Raw genomic sequence first — 20,852 nt, 5'->3', positions numbered from 1 at the left:
TGTCACCCCCCTACCCATTTCCACATGTGAGTACACAATCACACACACGCGCACACACACACACACACACATACACACACTATGTTCTTTAAAAAAGTGTATTAGTTTTCATCCATAAGCCTTACTGTATATGATAAAAAGATGGGGGTGGGGGGACAAAAAACACATGTCGTGAAGTTATGGCTTAACATAGAAAACCACCCATATAAATAAGAAATAATGTCATGTTTTAAGCAATATGTGAACCGTGTGTGTGGAAAAAAAGAGTACAAACTTCACAGATGAAGAGCTTCTGTATTTAAATACTGCCTCCATTCTCGTCATGATTTAATTCCTGGAAGGAGAGAGGGCACGCTATTTCACGAAACCGAAGGGGAACACAGGTGCCCCTTTGCATTTGCTCCTGGTGAGGCATACAGTGGTACAGATTCCCTAATCTGCCTTTTGCATGGCCTCTCTCTTTTTCTTAATTGGCCTGTAGGTACAGAAGGATCTGTCTCTCTAATGATCATAAGAGATGCGTGAAGGCAGGAAGTAACTGTGTCAGATATTTCTTCTGGGTCTCCTACAGGGTTCAAAATGATGTCATTTTATCACCACCAATGGTTAATCCCCTATTGTGCTCTCGGCCCTGTGTGAAATGCTGTAATGGCAGAGATTGCCAGGATGCCTGTTCCTCACTCAGCAAGCATTCCCTCAAATGGAAGTCTGTTTACCTAGAGATCTGTGTCTGTTAATAAGTCCTCTGCTTTCTCTGTGCCCAGGGTGGTGCTCTGTGAGGGGAACGGACATGCACACCGCATTAGCCTGCAGGAGCGGCTATAACAAGGCATGGCAAAGCGGCTCGCTCAAACAACAGAAATGTATTAGCTCACAGTTCTAGGGGCTAGAAGTCCAAGCTCAAGAGGTGGGCAGAGCTGGTCTCTTCTGAGGTTTCTGCTCAATGCCTCTTGCCCAGTTTGGGGGGTCTGCTGGCAGTTTTCATGATGCTTTGTCTTGTAGTTGCACTGTCCCAATTTCTATGTTCATCTTTACCTAATTCTGTCCAGATTTGCACATCTCCCCCGCCCACACTCCCCCTTAAGGATGCACTCTACTCCAGTTGACGCTGCTATACCTGCAATGCTGTTTTCCAAATATGGTCACACTGTGAGATACTGGAAGTTAAGGTTTCAGCATACCAATCTGAGAAGGGGGCACATTTCAACTCCAAACACACATAGACAATGAAATACAACATGGGCAATGTGAAAGCACAGAACTATACGAAGAGCTGGGGGGGGGGGGTGACACGTGAAAGCTGATAGCACTGAGTTAAATGGGCACAAGGGAACGCATTAGGGAACAAGGGACACATGGCCAAAGCTTCAGCAGAAAATGTTTAAATGGATGTTCTTCAAGTTGAGAAAGGAGAAAGAAAGATCATTTGTTGAAGAGTATCTCTAGGAACGCAAAGCACTTGAAGAATTGCAGAGACTGTTACGGTGTGAAGACTGGGGAGGGGAGTTATTTAGAAATGAGACTGGAAAGGAAGTTAGAAGCCAGAACATGAACAGCTGTGTCACAATGGATGGCCTGATCTCAGGGCGTATAAAGCTAAGGTAGATAATATCCTGGTTGTATCTACATGCTAGAATTCTGTTCTGGTGAGCGTGGGTGAGCACTGAAATGGAGCCTTACTGAAAGCCAAGAAGCAAGACTTGCTTGTCTACAAATCTACAAATTTATGAAGCTCTGGATGCATCCAAGAGCAACAGAGATGGAATGGGGGAGATGGGTTTCCAGTGGGAAGCTGAAGAGAATGGCAAGTGTTGGAAAACCATTTAGAACAGCTTCAGCACTAATTGAGACTATGTAGCTGAGGCTGGTCAGGAAACCTGGGAGCCCAGACATGGAGAAGCAGAGGAGGAGAACTCCCATTTGAAAAAGAAAGAGATTTGGGGAATACCTTGAAAATGGCAGCTAGATGACCAGTCCTACATGCAGAGTACTGTCCTAGCTTCACGCTCACTTCCTGTCTGACCTCTACACACAGTATTGCCCTTGACCTTTATTTTAGATAATCTTCAAGCAAGTCAGAAATAGCACTTCCTGTACTGGGGCCAGATGAAAATGTCTGCTGAGGAAGTGTGACCCCATTGGCTGGGGAGAATCAAAGTCATAAGGCTTATGGTGTCTTTGCCAGTCTGAAAACATGCAACCAGCTTATTATCGTAGATACTGCACTGTCATTCACTACCTGGCTTTTTAATCTGTTGGCCACAATGCCTAATTAGACACAACAAAAGTTGCAAATTTTCTCAGAAACTGACCACCTGTTAAAATGTAACTCCAGATAAAAAATGTCAATGTCCCACAGACCTCTCTGAGGCTTATGGACCACATCCATGTGAATAGGCTGGGATGATGGATCTTGAGGTTTCTGACTTGGGCTCAGCCTTAAGAAATCTAGTTCTTTCCTGGTGTTCTGTGTTTCCAAATTTTTCTGGGTTTTTTTTTCCTCACATCATAAAGAGTCTCCAACCTAACCTAGTGCATTACAAGAAACAGAAGTAGTCATTACAGCTGACACGTCTCCTAGTTATCTAGCATGGGTTAGGGAATATTCTAAGCAGTCTATATACTTGAACTCATTTTAGGCCTCAGGATGACCTCATGGGGAAAACTTTCATTTACAGGATGCTGAGGCAATAACTCAATTAGTGGACTTCTTGCCATGCAAACACAAGGACCTGTGTTCAGTCTCCAATATCCACATAAAAACCCAAGCTAGTGGGGTGGCATAGGTTTATAATCCCAGCTCTGGGGAGGCAGAGACTGGATGATCTCTAGGGTTCCCTGACCAGCCAATGTAGTCTAATTCATGAGCACTGGTCCCAGTGGAAGAACTTGTCTTAAAATCATCAGTGTGGGTAACTCCTGAAGAATGACACTCAGGGTCGACCTCTGGCCTCCACACACGCGCATGAGCGTACACACACACACACACACACACACACACACACACACTCATCTGAAGGTAAGAAGACAGCAGAGGCCAAAAGAAATATTTGACTAATGGCAGGGAAAACGCCATTGTGAATCCACAAGCTCCATAGAGCATCTCAGGATAGAGACTCCAGCAAGAGACTGGAGATCCTTAACCAATAAAATTAGCATACATAGGCGCTTTGCTGCCCAGACAGGCAACAGCTGGCAGAAAGGATGCCTTTTCTTGAACATTCTCCAGGGTGGGGCTACCTCCCCAGGCAGACTCGCATTTTACTATACTCCCAGATTCTAAAACAGAGAGAGCCAGGATTTCAGGGCGGCCCCATCCCCCTACACCCACCCGGCTCCTCAGAAGGAAGGAACACGGGTGGAGAAGTGTAAATGACCTCACAGGGTATCTGGAGAAAACCTAAGTAAGCGGGCCCTCCAGTGATTCATTTGGGTGGACTACTTTCACACCAAGCTACATTCAAGAGTTCGGAGTAGGGTCATTTGGGGCCCCTCCCTCCCTTCCATTTCCTCTTTTCAAAGTACTGGCAGATTTGGAGTCAAACTCCATCCAAACAGGAAATCACCCAGGTTCTACGTATTTAAAAAAAAAAAAAAAAAAAAAAAAAAAGCCTTATTTTTAAAGGGCAAGTTCTTTGTGCACAAAGTGGATGTGTCCAGAGCAAGTGCTACTTTGCTCCTGGGCACATGGTTATTTATGTTTATGCCCTACAGGGAGCATGCTGAGAGATGAGATCCAAACCCCCATACGCACATCTGGCAAAGCTTACAGGAGAAAGAAAGGCTTTTAAGGGTTTGCACTGTCTTTTTTTTTTTTCACCCTAAAAACTAAAAATGGAAATAAAAGGCTCTAACCCACCTCACTTGAGTCCACCAGAATATCTATGAAGAGCCCTGAGCAGGGAAAGTAGGAGGCCTGGAGCAAAGAGGAGGGGAAGGGGGAGGAGAAGAGGTTTGATGACAAGGTGGAACGGCAGAGCCGGCGGCAGAGGGATTGGGAGTTTGGCTGGCAAGCTACGCCAGAGGCAGGTGCCAGCTGAGAGTGGGCGGAGGTGCCGGCGCCAGGCCAGGCCAGGCAGGGGGGAGGCCAGGCGTTACCTCTGCCTCTAGGAGTCCAGGCACAGAGACAAGCTCGCCCCGGGGCGTCCCTGCTTCGTCAACTCTCCATTCCCTCCCCTCCTGCCAACCCGGACCAGGGGAGTCCCTGTCGCCTGCAGGAGGAGCCGCTGCAGAGCGACAGCATCCTTGGGAGAGACACCCGGGGCTACGTAGCCTCCAGCCTCCTCCTAAGGGAGAGAGCTCCCTTGCACTCCTAGTGATCACCCCTACCCGGCCACCGGCCACCAGAGCCTGCACCCGTGCCTCGGGGACCTCCACCTGCGCGGGCCCGGGGCGGGGGGAACACGGGGCAAAGAAGGCTCGAGAAGCGGGTATCCAGGGAACCCCAACCCCGCGTCTCTACTGGGCGAGAAAAGGCGACGCTGTCAACATTGTGAGCTTCCTGCACGCGGTCCCCAAGTTTAGGGGCGACACCTTTCCAGAAGGAGCTAATCCCCCGCAGTGAACATTCCAGCCCCTTCGGGACTCCTGGAGCTTCTTCCGTCTGCACCCTAAGTGTTTCCCGGGTCTCCGCTTGGGCCATGCCCGGGCTGCGCAGGGACCGCCTGCTGGCCCTGCTGCTCCTGGGCGCGCTCTTCTCCGCCGACCTCTACTTCCACCTCTGGCCGCAAGTGCAGCGCCAGCTACGGTCCCTCGAGAGCCCTGAGGGCTGCCCGTGCTCCGGCCGCTCCCCCTCCGAGTCTCTGCACTCGGCCGCAGCCTCCCGGGACCCTGGCACCGCCGCGCACAACTTTTCCCAAGCCCGGCCCGGGGCTGAGCATCCCAGCCGCGGCCACCCTGGTCCGCGCTCCAAGCTGCAGGCCCTGTTCGCCCACTCGCTCTACCAAGTCCTGGAGGAGCCGCCTCTTCTGGGGCCCGAAGACTGGCTCTTGGCCAGCCAGGAGGCGCTGCGGTATTACCGGAGGAAGGTGGCCCGCTGGAACAGGTGAGGACCCTGCCAGGGGAACCTGGGCACCGAGCTCCCTAGCCTGGACTCTCCAGGCCCTGGCTACCCACATCCACTCTCTCTCTGGGCTGCAGGGGGCTTCACCCTGCCCTCACAGCCTGGCATTGGGCTTCTTTCCCCATCTGGACCCTCACCAGCTGTTGCAGACTTCAGACATCAGCCCTAGAGTAAGATCTCAGTGTGAGAAATAATTTCTTTGCAAGAGCAGAGAAATGCTCCCAGCCACTCCCCTTGAGTTCTCAGGTTCTCTATCCAGTTGCTTTCCTGGTCCCAGTGCCTTCTCAAGCCCTTCTCATGGTTCAGATGTGGACAGCTGCTGTTAGGCCTTTGCTTTCCAGAATGAGGTTCGAGTTCAGCACTCACCTTTGCTCTTTGGTCAAACCTTGAGCACTTTGCATAAAGCTATGCCAAATCCCCAAAGACCTAGTTTTTTTCTTATCTTTCTCCCTCTGCCCAGGCTTGGAGGCGGAAGAGGTCAGCTAGAGGGAGAGCTAAACTCTCAGCTCTGTGACATGGTCTATCTCTGTTGCTCATTAAACGTGGCTTGTCGGTGTGGGGGCAGTGTTCTAAATTGAAGGGCAGTTTATTATCTTTTATTATCATGTTGATTTGGGCTGAGGCTTCTGGGGGGAGAGAGAGACAGAGACAGAGAGAAACTGTGTGTTCTAGGAATTTTATAAACTGAAAGTAAAATTAGAGGGAAATATTAAAATATTTAAGGTAAATTTAAGAGTGTTTTGCAGGAGTGTGTTGAAGATGGCGTGGTAATGATTGCTGGGGAGGTCCCCAGCTGATGGCAGAAAGCCTTCTTGTTAGTTAAGGACTCTTTTTCAAAGTATAGAACTTGTCTGTCACTTGAATCCAGAGTTCCCTTTTCATGCCACACCCATCTGTTAACACAAGAGATTTCAGAATGAGATGTCAGGGGTGGTTTTATGGTCCCTCAGGAAGATGAGAACGCAGTAAATCTCAGTTGAAACTCGCTGCTAGCCCAATTTAACTGTTTTCTCATTATTCTGTAGGGCTAAAACTGGAGGTGGGTGGGGGAGAACCTCAGCAAATGAAGAGAAAGAAGTTGAGACTTATCGGCTGAAATCACTACAGTGAATTTCATTTGCAACCTCTATGGCTGGCGATTTTATATTAGAAAGTGGTTCTCAATTCTACTGCTAATTGCATGCAATAAAAAGGCAGTTTAAGATTGCCTCACAGTGCTGTCACTTTCAATATTACCTTAATTTCATCAATAATGTGGGAGCATCATGAATCAGTGAACTAGGAAATTCTGCCCTTAGAAAAACTATCCACACGTCAAATGAAGATTTAAGAATTACAGGCTGTGGGCAAAGTTGCTTGCTATTGTAAATGCAGATGCATGTTTGCCTAGTCTCGTTTCTAACACCTTCAGTTTCCCTATGTTACTTAGGCCTTGAAGGAAATTCCACGGAAATATTTTGGGAGAAAAGCAAAAATCTTCCTTGCCAAGCTGAGTAATTGATTTTTAAGCTTGCTTTTTAACAATGATATGTGTCAACACACAATTTACTGCCCAGAGATATTGGTCATGTAACAAGGGATCAATGGGGGGTGCTGACCTTGCTGTCTGTCTTCAGAGGATCACTAAAAGTAGCAGTTTGCCAGGCAAGGTCTGTGGATGATGTGAAAGGTTCAACTGCACCTAATAGTGTTGAACTTTGAACTTAGAGGCAGAAAACATATCCCCTCCACCTGAAGAGTGCTGTAAACATCAACAGGATGGTATTAGTAAGCAAGTGTGTTAGAGTTAACACCAGTGTTAAAAACGGAACCCCCTGGGGTTATAGCTCAGTTGGTAGAGTGCTTGCCTAGCATTCATGAAGCCCTGAGTTCGATTCTCAGAACCCCTCAAACTGGGTGTACTGTAATCCTGATCCTCAGGAGAAGCAGAAATTCAAGGCCATTCTCCTCTACTTATTGAGGTTGAGACCAGTCTGGGGTACATTAGACCCTCTCTCCAAATGCATGGAACCTAAAAGACTCATTGGATTGTAATCATATCGAAAGTTCTACTGTAGTAACACTAACCCTTACTGAAGTTTGTATCCTGATGACTATGAGGACCTATGGATGTGTTAATGAACCCTGAGAACCTTGGTACAGGACCAAGGAAGCATCCAGATCCCTCAAGCTGGCATTTAGAATGGGCAACCGAGGGAGAAATAATGAATGACCTGGCCAATTGTTTGTGTCTTGCACAGACAAGTCCTAGTTTGTAGCCATGACCCTGCTAGCATTTAAAAGCTACTGATATATAAGTGGTGCTTCCCTGCCAGTAATTACGTAACATTAATTGCTATCCAAAACCAAACCTATCAGCAAACTACCTACCACAGTAGGAAAGGTGGAGGCAATAAAATGGCCAAGTCAGCATCCTTCATCACTTGCCTAAAAGAGAATGTTAGAGCCTCAGTGATTCCTATTTTTTTTTTTTACTACTACACTAAGAAATGATGGTATTCTGTCAGAAAATGCCTTTTGACAACTAACTGGAGCTAGTTTCCAGTAGGGGGTACATAATGGCTTCTTCCACTCCCCACCCCTGAACATTCCTCTTCGATTTCACATGGTACCAGATGGAGTTTGTGCACTATCTTGAATGTTTCCATTCTCACCCAATGACAATTTATTGGATGGCAGTGTTTTAGTTAGGTTGAAATGTGGAAGCGACGCTGTGTGTCCTCTGATCCTGAAGATTGGGCAAACCTCCTTCTATGACAGTTCTTCCTTGTCTTGCCGCCTGCCTCTCTCTCATTCGAAATGCAACCAAGTGTGGTACAGTCCAAGTTTAAAATGTAATCAGGGAAAGTGTTCCTGTCATGTTGTCAGCTGCTGATCACAGCGAGCAAGCCAATGCCAGGCTCTATCAGCCTTGAGGACACCTCTGGCACCTGTCTGGAATATCAAAAAGACAGGACAGGGAGCAGGGAGTGTCAAGTTCACTATTTCAGGCCATAACTAACAATGCATAACTGTCCCGCTTTTATTGTTAGTCCTTAATCAGCAATGGTGGCGGCGAGGCTTACCTGGGTCCGAGGTAACAGTTCACATTTGGGGCTATCCTGGCATTCTTAATGGCTCATCTTGGTCCACAGCTTACCCAGCCAGAGGATGTTGGTCTGTAGACAGACATGTCAAAACTGGAAAGCTTGGCCTGGCCTTTCGCCCACATATCTTTGGTCAGTTCTTCTGTAATCCTCTGGTCTTGGTGGTCAAGGTCAAATAGGGTCCTGCTTCCCTTGTGTGGGAACTTCAGCAGCTGTAATGCAAGTATGAGTCCTCTGCTCTCTGCTTTTCTTCCTATGTGTCTTCCTGTGATGTCAGGAACATGATACTGGCCAACAATCACAGACTCAGCATCCCTCAGAAGCGTGTGTGTGTGTGTGTGTGTGTGTGTGTGTGTGTGTGTGTGTGTGTCTGTCTGTCTGCATGTGCGCATCATCCCCCCATCCCAAGCTTCTGCCATTCCCCTCTCCAACCCCCTTGTTGTCACGGAAAGGAACCCTGGTCCAAAGTCTCTCTTTAGAAGTCACAGCGAAGAGACTGGGCAGCTTTTCAAAAATGACAGTTGTTCAAGAAGAATAAGTTGGCTGAAGTTTTTCTGAGGGAAGCTCTGAGAAGATGCAGAATCAGGGCTGACAGAGGAAAACAGGGAGAAAAGGCCAGGAGAGGAGAAAAAGAGTGCTGCTGGAAATAAGAACGGTCTAGCCAAGAATTCTCAAAAGATTAGCTCCCTCCTCCCACGGCCGTGTGCAATGAGCAACAGCATCTCTTCATTCTTTCTCTCCACGCCTTGGTGCCTTTGTATCTTTCTGGCTTACCTCGTGACCACTCCAGACCATTTGTAATATCCATATCTCACAAGCAGTTCAGCCTTCAGGGTGCATCAAAGTCCAGGTGTACAGTCACAGACAGTGGCGTTTACCTTCCTCCCAGAGTCAACAGGACCTTGGTCTTTATCTGAGCATTCTTTCAGCAATGCCAGGCTAAGAGAGAAATGGCCTCCCAGGATTGGGGAATGCTCTCCAGCCACGGCCTACATGTGGTGAGCAACTGGAGTGGGGATTCATTGCCATCCGTCTTAATTAGAGCCTGGCTGGGCTGATTCGGGGAAAGCTATTATCTTGGTGGTTTCGGAGACCTCAAGCTGCTCAGCAGCCACAGGCAGATGGTTTCTGAGTGAGTGAGTCCAGAAGGCCAGTTCAGGCTCCCTCTCATTGCACACTGGCTCTCACTGCCTTCACCTCAACCAAGAACTAAATCAGGGAAGTATCAACTCCCGTCATCCAAGGAAGGTGGCACATCCTGTTTCCAAACAGATCACAACGAAGACCCCCCCCAGTCAAGAGCCCCCGGCCATGTCATCGTTTCCTGTCCCTAACCATCTTCTTTCTTCTCAACCATCTTCTCATCTACCCTGGAAACTCAAGTGACTGATCTTTCATGTGTAAATCCTCCTACCTGAAGCATGCTTGCTCCATGCCAGTTCCTTCACATACACTGTTCACTTGGCCCTGCCTCACAGGTTCTGTAGAAGTAGAGACGTGGTCAGCAGAAGTCCAAGATGGCCGCCCACGATTTCCAGCTCTGGCCTATGCACACACACACCTATTCTAGTAACTCAGTCTAATTCCATTGTGTGTCTGCTGTAAATATATTTTGCAAGATGTCCCAGAATAGGGAAACTGTCTGGTGTGGCTGACCTAATCACATATCCCCAAATCAAGACCCCTTGAGTTTATGGGTAAGGGGGGAACCAGAAAGTTTGACCATTGCTGCTGACCTGACTTCAAGAGAAAGGAGACTATTTCACAGGGGATATAAACGACCTTTCAGAATCCAGGTTGACACCTGCTGACGAACAGCAAGAAAATAGAGAATTAGATCCTCCGCCCCCAGGAAATGAATTCTGCTGTCAACAGGAATGAGCCTGGAAAGAGAGATTGTACCCCACTCCACACTCCCCAGAGCATCTAAACAAGAATCCATCTCAGTTAGGGCCTTAACTTCAGCCCTGTGTGACCCCCACACAGATCCACTCAGAGCCGGGCCTTGAACCTCCAGAGCTGGGGGACGATGTAGGGAGGGGAGGTGTTTAACCTGTTGGCTTTGTGATGATCCGTGGTACAGTAACAGAAAGGGAACGCACTGCTACTGTGTAGTCTGCTGTGTGGAGGAAACGGGATGCGACAGCCACACAAGCTGCCCAAAGTCAGGAGGAAAGCAAACCATGCCAGGTTTTGGACTCAGAGGGGATGGCTCCAGAACCACGTCTGTAACTAGCAACTCCCCAGCCACATCCCTGCCTGGTGTCCTTCGATGTTCAGACGCCATCACCTGGATTCTTGGGGAAAGCCTCTTCTGGTGACATTCCCCACCCTGGTTCTGCGGTGACTGTGTGCATTCTCTCCACATATGCCACCAAGTTTTGCATGATCCTCTGCTGCACTCAACTGTCACTTCATGGAGCTTGGAGTGAGGCGTGAAGATGAATGGCCACTTGCTCTTGGCATTGAAAGCCCCGGCTGTGTGCAATCACCCCCACACATCTGTTTCATTGTTTGCCGTGGGGTTGATCACTAGTAAATACCTGTGGAATGCATAGTTGTGAAGAAATGCCAGCGGGATTGGGGACTATCAGTAGCTGATGGTCTCCTGTGGAAAAAGGCCTTGAATATAATAGATCCCGACTGTGAAGCCACCCGACCTGTGACTTCCTGACTCCTCTCTTATGAAAGTCTAAAGCAAAAACACCCTGATGAGGCAATGTGAGATTTGGATCTGGGTTCACTTCCTATGCTCGGAGCCTGAAGAAAATCAAGTTCAGACCTGAGAAGGAAGCAAGAGGGAAAATTGAGAAGGTGTCATTTGCTAGGATGAAGGAATTTCTTTAGCATCTTCTGCTTTCTTAAGAAGAGCGGCCAAGAAGCCTTGCATGAAATAAAAATGGGAAACACAGAGGCCTTGACTTTGCCAAAACGGTCCCTGCCCTGCCCCTTGGCAGGTGCCTACCTATACTTTCCTCGTGATTATTCATTAAGCTGGAAGCTGATGAGAAGCTGCGGATTCTGCTGAAGTATGCCTGTGTATGGCTCAAAGCCCACTGGGAACAGTGTTCTAAACAGCTGTGGCTTCAGCGGGGCAGAAGTTACTGGGCATAAATTACTACCTGTTATTATAGGCAGGGACTCATGTATGTGCCTAATGAAAACCAAAGTATGGAAAAAACACTTAGCTCTCTTTGTACCCTGCCACTTGGCACAACAGCGTCCTATGGCTGAAATGGGAAAGCAGGACACACTGAGTTTGAGGGCTTTGGGGAGAGGCCAGTGCCCAAGACTTTCCACCCGTGGAGCTTGGCTTTAGGGGCCAAGCCTTGGGGGCAGCCAGGAGAATTTGGCTGGAGCAGCATAAGACAAAGTGAAGTCCCAGAAAGGGACTGTTTTATTGGAGTCACTAATAATAAACCGGATAATAAAGTTGTGGAGCCGCGGGAAACAGCACACAGTCAAGGACGACGGTTCCTAAGAAGCCTGGTGCCTGTAATAAACTCAGCAAAACAGAGAAATGCTGGCCGAGGGGCCGGGGAGATGCCTAAGTGGGAAAGGTGCTTGCTGCACACGTGTGAAACAGTTGAGGTGCACACCTGTAATGTTAACACTGGGGAGGCAGATACAGGGGGGGCCCTGGGGCTTGCTAGCCGGTCAGTCTGGATGAGCTCCAGGTTCAGTGAGAGACCCTCTCTCAAAAAAATAGGTGGTGAGCAACTGAGGAAGGGACCTGATGTCAACCTCTGGCCTCTGCGTTCATATACATTCTCATTCCTCTCTCTGTCTCTCTTTCTCTCTGTATGTGTGTGTGTAGCACGAATTGTTAGAAGGTCTTATTAATAAAAACAAACCCAGAGCCAGATTTTGGGGTAAACGCTGAAAGGTCAGAGAAGCAGAACAGCTAACTTCACCTCGCCAATTCCTCAGCTGATCCTGTTTCCTCAGACTGGAAGCCTCTGAGTCCTCATCCAAATGGATCTCAGCTGAACTGCTGCTCAAAAGCCTAAAAGTTTAACAAGACTCTAGTTCTTGGTCCTCATGCCTTATATCTTTCTGCTTCCTGCCATCACTTCCTGGGATTAAAGTCGTGTGTCACCATGCCTGGCTATTTCCAATGTGACATTGAAGTTAAAGAGATCCAGACGGATCTCTGCCTTCGGAATGTTAGGATTAAAGGTGTGTGCGTCACCACTTACTGGCCTCTATATCTAGTGGCTGTTCTGTTCTCTGACCCCAGATGAGTTTATTAGGGTGCACAATATATTGGGGAACACAATATCACCACATGTGTGTCTCTCTCTGTCTTTGTCTCTGTTTCTCTCTCTCTTGCACATACACATACACACGCACACACACACACACACACACACACACACACACACACACACACACGATGGCACAGGAGCATGTGACTAAGAAACTGGATCATAAAAAGCATGGTGGAGCCTGGCAGTGGTGGTGCATGTCTTTAATCCCAGCACTTGGGAGGCAGAGTCAGTCGGATCTCTGTGAGTTCGAGGCCAGCCTGGTCTACAGAGGGAGTTCCAGGACAGGCACCAAAACTACACAGAGAAACCCTGTCTCGAAAAACAAACAAACAAACAAACAAAAAGCACAGTGGCCTGGATTTATTTTCCCATACTGGAGGTCAAACCCAAGCTGGAGCCCTTGCCTAGCACACACTCCACCACTGAGCCCTAGACATACACCAAAGAAAAGCAGAGGTGTTCATCTGCTAAGCTAAGCTCAGCTCTCAGATGGCAAACCTGTTTCACTTGCCAGAATTTGGGCCATAGGTAAACATGTTTGATGGTGCTAACCAAAATAAAATCTATGCAGAGGGACAGATCATCTCTCCTGGCTCAGTCACATGTCCCAGAGGGTCAGTTTCAGCAGTTGAGATGGGCATATATGTGTATTTCTGGTCCATTTTTCTTTAACAGCAGAAAACTCAGACCCTGTAGGGAAAGTTCATATCTGTTCTCACAGCTCAACTCATGCTCTTTATTACTCTAAGAATTATGCATCACCCAGTAATGCTCCTTATTTCTACATCCTGTGTTCCCCTGAGCACTCGGAAAAGAAGAAGTCAGACTGAGTGACCCCAATTCTGTAATCAAATCCAGCCTCCTATATTAACCAAAGTTTCATTGTGGAGGGATTTTAACTGGGGTCACTGTATCCGACTGAGTTCAGGTAGGATCCACATTTCCCTTAAATTATGCAAAATTTGCATTCCGAGCATATGTTCGGCCTCCTAGGAAATAGTTCATTAAACTTGCAAAGTGCTCCTCGCATTCATCAGGATGCATTGGTTTAGTGAATTAGAAATCCAACTCAAGGTAGCTCAAGCAGGACTATGGACAGAAGTAGACGCTCAGGAAGCCAAACCTGGGAGAAGGAGAGGGCTAGCCACACACAGCAGAAGCAACCTTGGACGGCCACTGCTCTTGCTCACCACAGCTCCCCTGCCTGTCTTGGCCCTGCCTGTCCATGCTCGCTCTCTGCACTTTACCTCTGTTCATCCTTTCCTGAGGCTTACATTCCAGCAGGAACCAGGGGCCCCTTGCTTCTCTTCTTTGAGCCTCCTCAGCCTCCCTGCCTCCTAGACAGTCTAAATATCTCCTCTCCACTTACCCCCTTTTTAACCTACTTGTTCACACACATAGACTGAAAGTCCTGCTTCTTCTAGAGCCTCCACACCACACACACACACACACACACACACACACACACACACACACACACCACTTAGAGGTCAGAAGTACAAAACTAGCTCCTTGTGTTTCTCTTCTTATAATCCTAGTCCTCGGAGCTGGAGAGGCGGCTCAGCAGTTAAGAGCACTGGCTGCTCTTCCAGAGGACCCGGGCCCAACACCTGTACATGGGGGCTTACAACCATCCATAACTCCGGTTCCAGGGAATCCATCGTTATATTCTGACCTCTCAGGGCACCAGACACTCACTGAGTACATATAAATCCATATAGGCAAACACTCACACACATAAAAACATTTAAAAATAAATCTGAAAATAATAATAGTATCCAAGACTAACAGATGCTGTGATTCCATGTACCACACCACTTCTTCTTAAAAACCAATGTAATATTTAGAAACAATAACAAAAATTTGTCTCTCCTTAAGAGGTTTATGAAGAGCTTGTGTTTTAGAACAGAACTCTCAAAGACCACTGTCTGTCCGTTTCTCTGTTGCACATTGATGATTTGGGCTGACAATGCCTGACTTGAGGCAAAATGCTTGAGGCCAAAAACATTTTGGATTTCAGACATTTTTGAGGGGAGAATTTTTATATATATTGTATGTGTGTGTACATTATATGTAATATATATAATGAGATATGCAGAGGGTGGGACACATGTCTATACAAATTGCTGTTTTTGTTACACGTGTGTCCTGTACACATAGCCTAAAGGCAATTTTACACAGTATATTTAGAACTCCTGGTTTTGGCCATGTCCTGCTATATGACATCAGAAGTCTCTGCTCAAAAAGTTTCAGATTTTGGAACCTTTTGGGTTTCAGATATTTCGATGAGGGGCATTCAACCTGTAATAATTGTCGGCATTAACGCCACGAACATGCAGTCATTTGTGTAATTAGTTTCCCACTGAAAGGATTGGTCTGAAGCTGAGCATGATACACACACATGTAACCTCTGCACTCAGGAGTCTGAGGCAGGAGGATCACAGTTTCAAAGACAACACGGGCTACATAGCATAAAAAAGAAATTGTCTCAAACAAGCAAAGTATTGGTCTGCAGAGCCAGTAAGACTGGCCTGAACAGTGTGCCCTGCAAAGGCACCAGCTCGTTCACAGTTCCCTATGATGTTACTGGCCCACTGGCCCAGGCTGCCCCTGCAGCTGCAGCTGTCTGCATAGGTGCATAGGGCCCCTGGTGAAGATATCCAGTGAGAAGCAGAGGTGCTGGCGTCATGCTAGGACCCTGCAGAGACCAAGTACCTCTCAAGAAGTCCCCATTTGCGTTCTCTGCTTTAAGCACGGCTGGGAGCACAGACATTAGGGAAGAAGGGTTTGTCTTGGATCACAGTTTAAAGGTGCTGTCCGTGATGTCAAGGAGGTCATGGCAGCCGCCGGAGCTTGAAGCAACTGGTCACATTACATGTGCCGCCTGGGGGTAGAGAGAAATGGATGTTGGTGTGCTGCTTTCTCCTTTTCATTCACTTGGAGATTCCCCAGAGCATGGAATCCTGTCACTCACATTTGAGGTGGGCCTTCCCACCTCAATGAGCCTAATCTAAAAGCTGCCTCGCTGCCTGCCCAGAGGTTTGTTTCTTAGGTGAGTGTAGGTCCTAACAATATTAACCATCACACCATTAAAAAAGGAAAAATAGCCTCAGTGCAACTCCACGGCACCAAAGCAATATGGAGGAAAATGCATGCTCTATGCTTATAGTTACAATCACAACATTATTTTCGTATATAATAATATTTAGTGTGGTGGTGAGAAACAAGGAATGGATCTCCTAGGGCAGTTTACTCTAAGAAAACAAAAATACCTGAGGTGGAGTTCCTACTACAAATGTGTCTGCCTCCTAGCCTAGAGCCCTCTACAGAGAACTCTTGAGGATCCACTCAGTCCCGGCTGTGTGCCTGAGATGCCACACTTTTAGCCCATTGGGAGCCAGGGGACCACCCTGCAGTTCCCAAACAAAGGGAAATCAGGCATTGGTTGTATTTGATATGGAGGCTGCCATCGTCTCTGCCATTGATGGTACCTTCACTTTGCTACCTGCAGCATTGAAGTGATGCAGCCTGGGTGCCAGCCAGAAGCCTAGCTCCGGGGAGACTTTAGTCCTCGCCTCGCCTGACTGGCATCCCATTCCCATGCCCTCTGGCCATCACTACAGTAGGTCTCAAGGTCACATCTCTCCCTCTTCTGTGCCTATGTGTACCTGTTTCCTCTCCTGTCTGTCTCTGTGTGCATGCCTCCTCCTCTGTCTCTGTGTATACCATTCTCCTCTCCTGTCTGTGTGTATACGTCTCCCTTCTATCTGTCTGTACATGTTCCCTCCCCTGTCTATCTTTCCCTTCCAAAACACTTGTCATTAAATTCATGGCCCATCTACATAATCCAATCTCATCTCAAGAACCTTAACTTAGTTGCATCCACAGAGTCTTTTGCCAAATGAAGATCTGTTTACAAGCTCAGGGTGCAGGCCAGGAATGGAGCATTTGGGAAATCACCATTCAGCCAGGGACAGCTATATTTCATTACAAATACAAACTCTATGTAGTTATCTCTTCAAATGTTTTTGAAACCTTTTAGATAAAAGAGAATCAAAGATCATCCATTAGATAAGCTTCCAGATATATCATAAAATAATCATGATTTGTTGCAACATAAAATAAAAAAATAGTCAAAAAAATAGGTCAAAGAGAAAATGAGACTCGAGATCAGTGGAGTGGGTTGTAAGGACTTTCTCACGTTTGCCAAGAAAACGTGCCAGAGTCAGCTCTGCTTAGAAACCACCATTGGTCTCTCTGAGACAGAGGCCTGGGGAAGCAGAGTGACTCCTGGGGTGACTCAGCAAAGAAATGTCTTCCCCAAGGCCCTCAAGTCCTTCCCACATCACTGCCACCACCACAAGTCATAGCATTGCGTAAGGACTGGCATCCTCCTCCACATCCTTAGGAGAGCGCCCCTCCAAGATGTCCCTCAGCATAAGCCGCCTGGAATTATATTCCCCCAGACCCACACTAGTGTCCTGGTACTCAAGCCTCGGCCTCACTTTTGGAAAGAAGGTAAAGTCTTGAGGCTCCAGGGCAGTGGGCACCAGACATCCTTTGGACCACCCTCCATGAGCCTTGCCTTTTCAACAGAGCCTCTGATCAGCACTTGAGTGACAGTGGCATTAAGATAAAACTCCAACAGCACCTGGACTGCAGCTTTCCCAGGTTGTCATTTAGTGCAAAGAAACAGAGTCTGTAATTAGCTGACGTTGGAAGTGGAACAAAAGGGCCTTTGTGCAGGTCATAGAGTTAAACAGCCTAGGTAAGTGGACGTAGTCACTGACCTCTGTCCAAAGGGAAACCACAGGTCCCCAGCCCAGCTAGATTCTCCTCAGACTATACTTTTGGCTCTGCTGGCATGGGCCAATGAGTAATTAATCAATCAATATGCCATGGATGTGGCTGCAAAGTTAGGAGGTGGAAAAAAATTTAAATCGATTATAACCAAATAAAAACCATCAATAAAGCAATCATTGAATGCCTAATGCATCAGTGGCCTCTCTAGGTTAAAATCATTACTAAGCAAACACCCAGTTATCCACAGTGGATAACATCTGTTCTGTTATTAGCTATAAACCCATTAAAAGACAGGAGAAGCCAGCCAAAAACTACAAGCTTGGATTTATAAAATTATAGATTATATTTATATGAGCCACGACCCCTTTATTTGGTAGCCATGGAGTCTATGATCTATTAAAAATAACTTATGCTTTGTGATAGTAAAGCCATCTCATCTACATACATGAAAAGTATGTCTTCCCCAGTCTCCTGGTGAGGGATACTGTGCCCCACTCATTGGAAGTATTATCTACTGAAAAAGGTATAATTTAATAAACAGGTGCACCAGAAGAGCTGGGTTCCTCTGGAGACAGCCGGTTGGCTCTTGTTCTCCAGGTCTTCTTTACAAAAGGAAAACTTCTATCTTGCCATCCAGAGGGGACCTTGTGTGCTTCTTTTCCCAGCCCCGTTTTACTTTTCTGGGGGCTCCAATCACAACTTGCTATGCTTTTGTTTGTTGACTTGTTTAACAATAACCTACCTCACTGGATTCTAAGCCCTTTAAGGGTTGTCTAGGATTAAATAAGGGCTCCACATTCTAACTCCCGGGTCTTGGGAGTAGCTTCTTGTTCTGGGGAATAAGTCATTTAAGTAATTAAGTCAAGAATAACTTTTGATTGGTTTAGTTAAGTTGAAATGAACGCTCATTGGGGATTATCAAGATGGTCCCCAAATCCATTGTCAAGTGTCCTTGTAAGAGGAAGATTAGACACAGACAGAGGAGACAGCCAAGCCTGCAGAGACTAGAGTGAGGCATCTATTATGACAATGATGGTCTTGGAAGAAACAAAGAATGAACCCAAACCCCGAACCCCAAAATGAGCTTAGCCCTACTGGCAACCTGTCTTTTAGACTCTTAGATTCAAGCTGTGAAAGAATATGTTATTTTGAGCCACCAAATTTGTGATAACTAGATGCAGCAGCCAGAGGACATTCACAGAAGGATGAAGGCATGTTTGTTCCAGTACCTCAAATAACACTTGTACAGTGTAGGTGCTCATAAAATATCTGGTGAGTGAATGAATGAGTGATTGGGTGAATGAGTGAGTGAGTGAATGAATGAGTGAATGAGTGAGTGAGTGAGTGAGTGAATCAATGAGTGAGTGAGTGAGTGAGTGGGTGAGTAGGTGAATGAGTGAATGGGTGGGTGAGTGAGTGAATGGGTGAGTGAATGAGTGAATGGGTGAGTTAGTGAATGGATGGGTGAGTGAGTGAATGGATGGGTGAGTGAGTGAATGGGTGAGTGAATGAGTGAATGGGTGAGTTAGTGAATGGGTGGGTGAGTGAGTGAATGGGTGGGTGAGTGGGTGAGTGAATGAGTGAATGGGTGAGTTAGTGAATGGGTGGGTGAGTGAGTGAATGGGTGGGTGAGTGGGTGAGTGAATGAGAGAATGAGTGGGTGAGTGAGTGAATGGGTGGGTGAATGAGTGAATGGGTGGGTGAGTGAGTGAATGGGTGGGTGAGTGAGTGAATGGGTGGGTGAGTGAATGGGTGAGTGGTGAATGGGTGGGTGAGTGAGTGAATGGGTGGGTGAGTGAGTGAATGGGTGGGTGAGTGAATGGGTGAGTGGTGAATGGGTGAGTGAGTTAGTGAATGGGTGGGTGAGTGAGTGAATGGGTGGGTGAGTTAGTGAATGGGTGGGTGAGTGGGTGAGTGAGTGAAAGAATGAGTGGGTGAGTTAATGAGAGAATGGGTGGGTGAGTGGGTGAGTAATGAGAGAATGGGTGGGTGAGTTAGTGAATGGGTGGGTGAGTGAGTGAATGGGTGAGTGAATGGGTGGGTGAGTGAATGGGTGAGTGAGTGAATGGGTGGGTGAGTGAACAAGATAGTTTAAGAAGCTCAGGAGGCAACCCTGAGTTCTGTCATGGCTGCCTTCCCTGTGCTGTAAACCTGAGGCTTGTTTCCTCAGGCCTGAGTCTCCTGGTGTGTAAAAGAGTGTGATGTGCATCCCAAGGGTGGCGTGAGGGCACCTGGTGCCTTCAACACTGATTCGCCAGTAGTGAAAGACACTGGTTGGTTTCCGCTAACATTCCATGTAAGTTATTTGGTTCCTGTCAATATCCAGCCCTCTCCATTGTGTTTGGTGGTCGGGCTGATGGTGAAGAAACAATGTCTGTGGTCCCCGTGCCAGGAAAAAGCACCCTCACTTGCAAGCTGGTCATGGCCCTAGTTTGACTTAGCCAGAGCTGGCTCTTCCACACAGAGAGTGTGAAATGATCTCTCCCTCAACACTGAGATGTCAAATACTAGAGCTTGGAAGTGGAGAGAAAACACAGAGTGGTCTATATCTACAGTGTGTTCATCTGTTTCAGAAACACCTCTCTCTCTCTCTCTCTGCAGATTCTAGGACACACACCCCCTTATTTGCCTCTCATGAAGCTTGTATTAAATAGGCTGGCCTCAGCTTATGGGAGACTTGCCCCTCAAGCCTTGCCACACAGATGCAGCTGGCACACACCAGCACTTTGTGTTCTGTACAGTGTTAATATAATACTGCCTAACCCTCAGAACTCTGTATGCAGGGCCTGTTATTATCTACATTTTCAGACTAGAGTAAGGCTCATTCATGCTGCTACACAAGAAACTGGACTTCCGAGTCAGGGAGATGCTTCAGGTACAAGGAACTTGGGTCCTTGTGTTGTAATTCACATAGAATTCACATAGAAGAAAAAATGGGGTTGGTTGGAATGCGATGATCTCAGCACTGAGGAAGTGGAAAACAAAGATTCCTGGGCTCCTAAAACAACCCTCCTCAGTTCAGTGAGGAATCATGACTCAAGAACAAACAAGGTAGACAGTGCCTGAGGAACCATAGCCAAGGTTATCCTCTGGCTTCCACAAACACACACAAACACACACACACACACACACACACACACACACACACACACACACACTGGATTTCAGGTCAGGTCTTTTCAACTTCAGAACTGAAATTTAACACTGAGTTTCACTTCAATGCATGCTCTCAGCCAGATCCTAGAAACAAAGACGAAGTGAACGCAAGTCCAGGAGGCTCACCGCCCAGTGGTCTCAGGACTTCAGCTCTTCTCACCGCCGAGGCTCAGACGTTAGGGAGGCAAAATGACTTCCACGGAGGTGTAAACCGTGATAGCCTGCTGGGGATCAGATTAACAATGAGCATCAAAGCTTGAAAGATAGAGCCACTCATCAATCATTAGACACCTTGTTGTTGTTGTTGTTGTTGTTGTTGTTGCTGTTTTACACCTAAAGTGTTGGGTTTCCTATGAATGATAGGGGATCATCACTAATAGGATCTCCCCATCAACCTGTGTCTTTCTTGAGTTTTGTCCCAAGGCTAGCTGCTGGCAGTGCCACAGTCATTGGCACCAGTTCCTGGCTCCCAAA

At 47.2% G+C, this 20,852-nt stretch overlaps 1 protein-coding gene across 1 annotated transcript in view; it reads left to right on the top strand.

The window, feature by feature from the left end:
• Positions 1-4,118: 4,118 nt before the first annotated feature.
• The window catches only part of Fam20a (FAM20A golgi associated secretory pathway pseudokinase), a 59,786-nt gene continuing 43,052 nt past the window's right edge, over positions 4,119-20,852 (top strand). The window contains exon 1 of the mRNA XM_059269789.1: positions 4,119-5,044. Coding sequence (XP_059125772.1) covers positions 4,641-5,044 — 404 coding nt within the window. The 5' untranslated portion in view covers positions 4,119-4,640. The remainder of the gene's footprint in view (positions 5,045-20,852) is intronic.

Source organism: Peromyscus eremicus, chromosome 8a (genome assembly GCF_949786415.1).
Source record: "Peromyscus eremicus chromosome 8a, PerEre_H2_v1, whole genome shotgun sequence".
NCBI classification, from domain to species: Eukaryota; Metazoa; Chordata; class Mammalia; order Rodentia; family Cricetidae; genus Peromyscus; species Peromyscus eremicus.
Note: the sequence above shows the minus strand (reverse complement) of the source record. Positions and strands in the feature narration are given on the sequence as shown.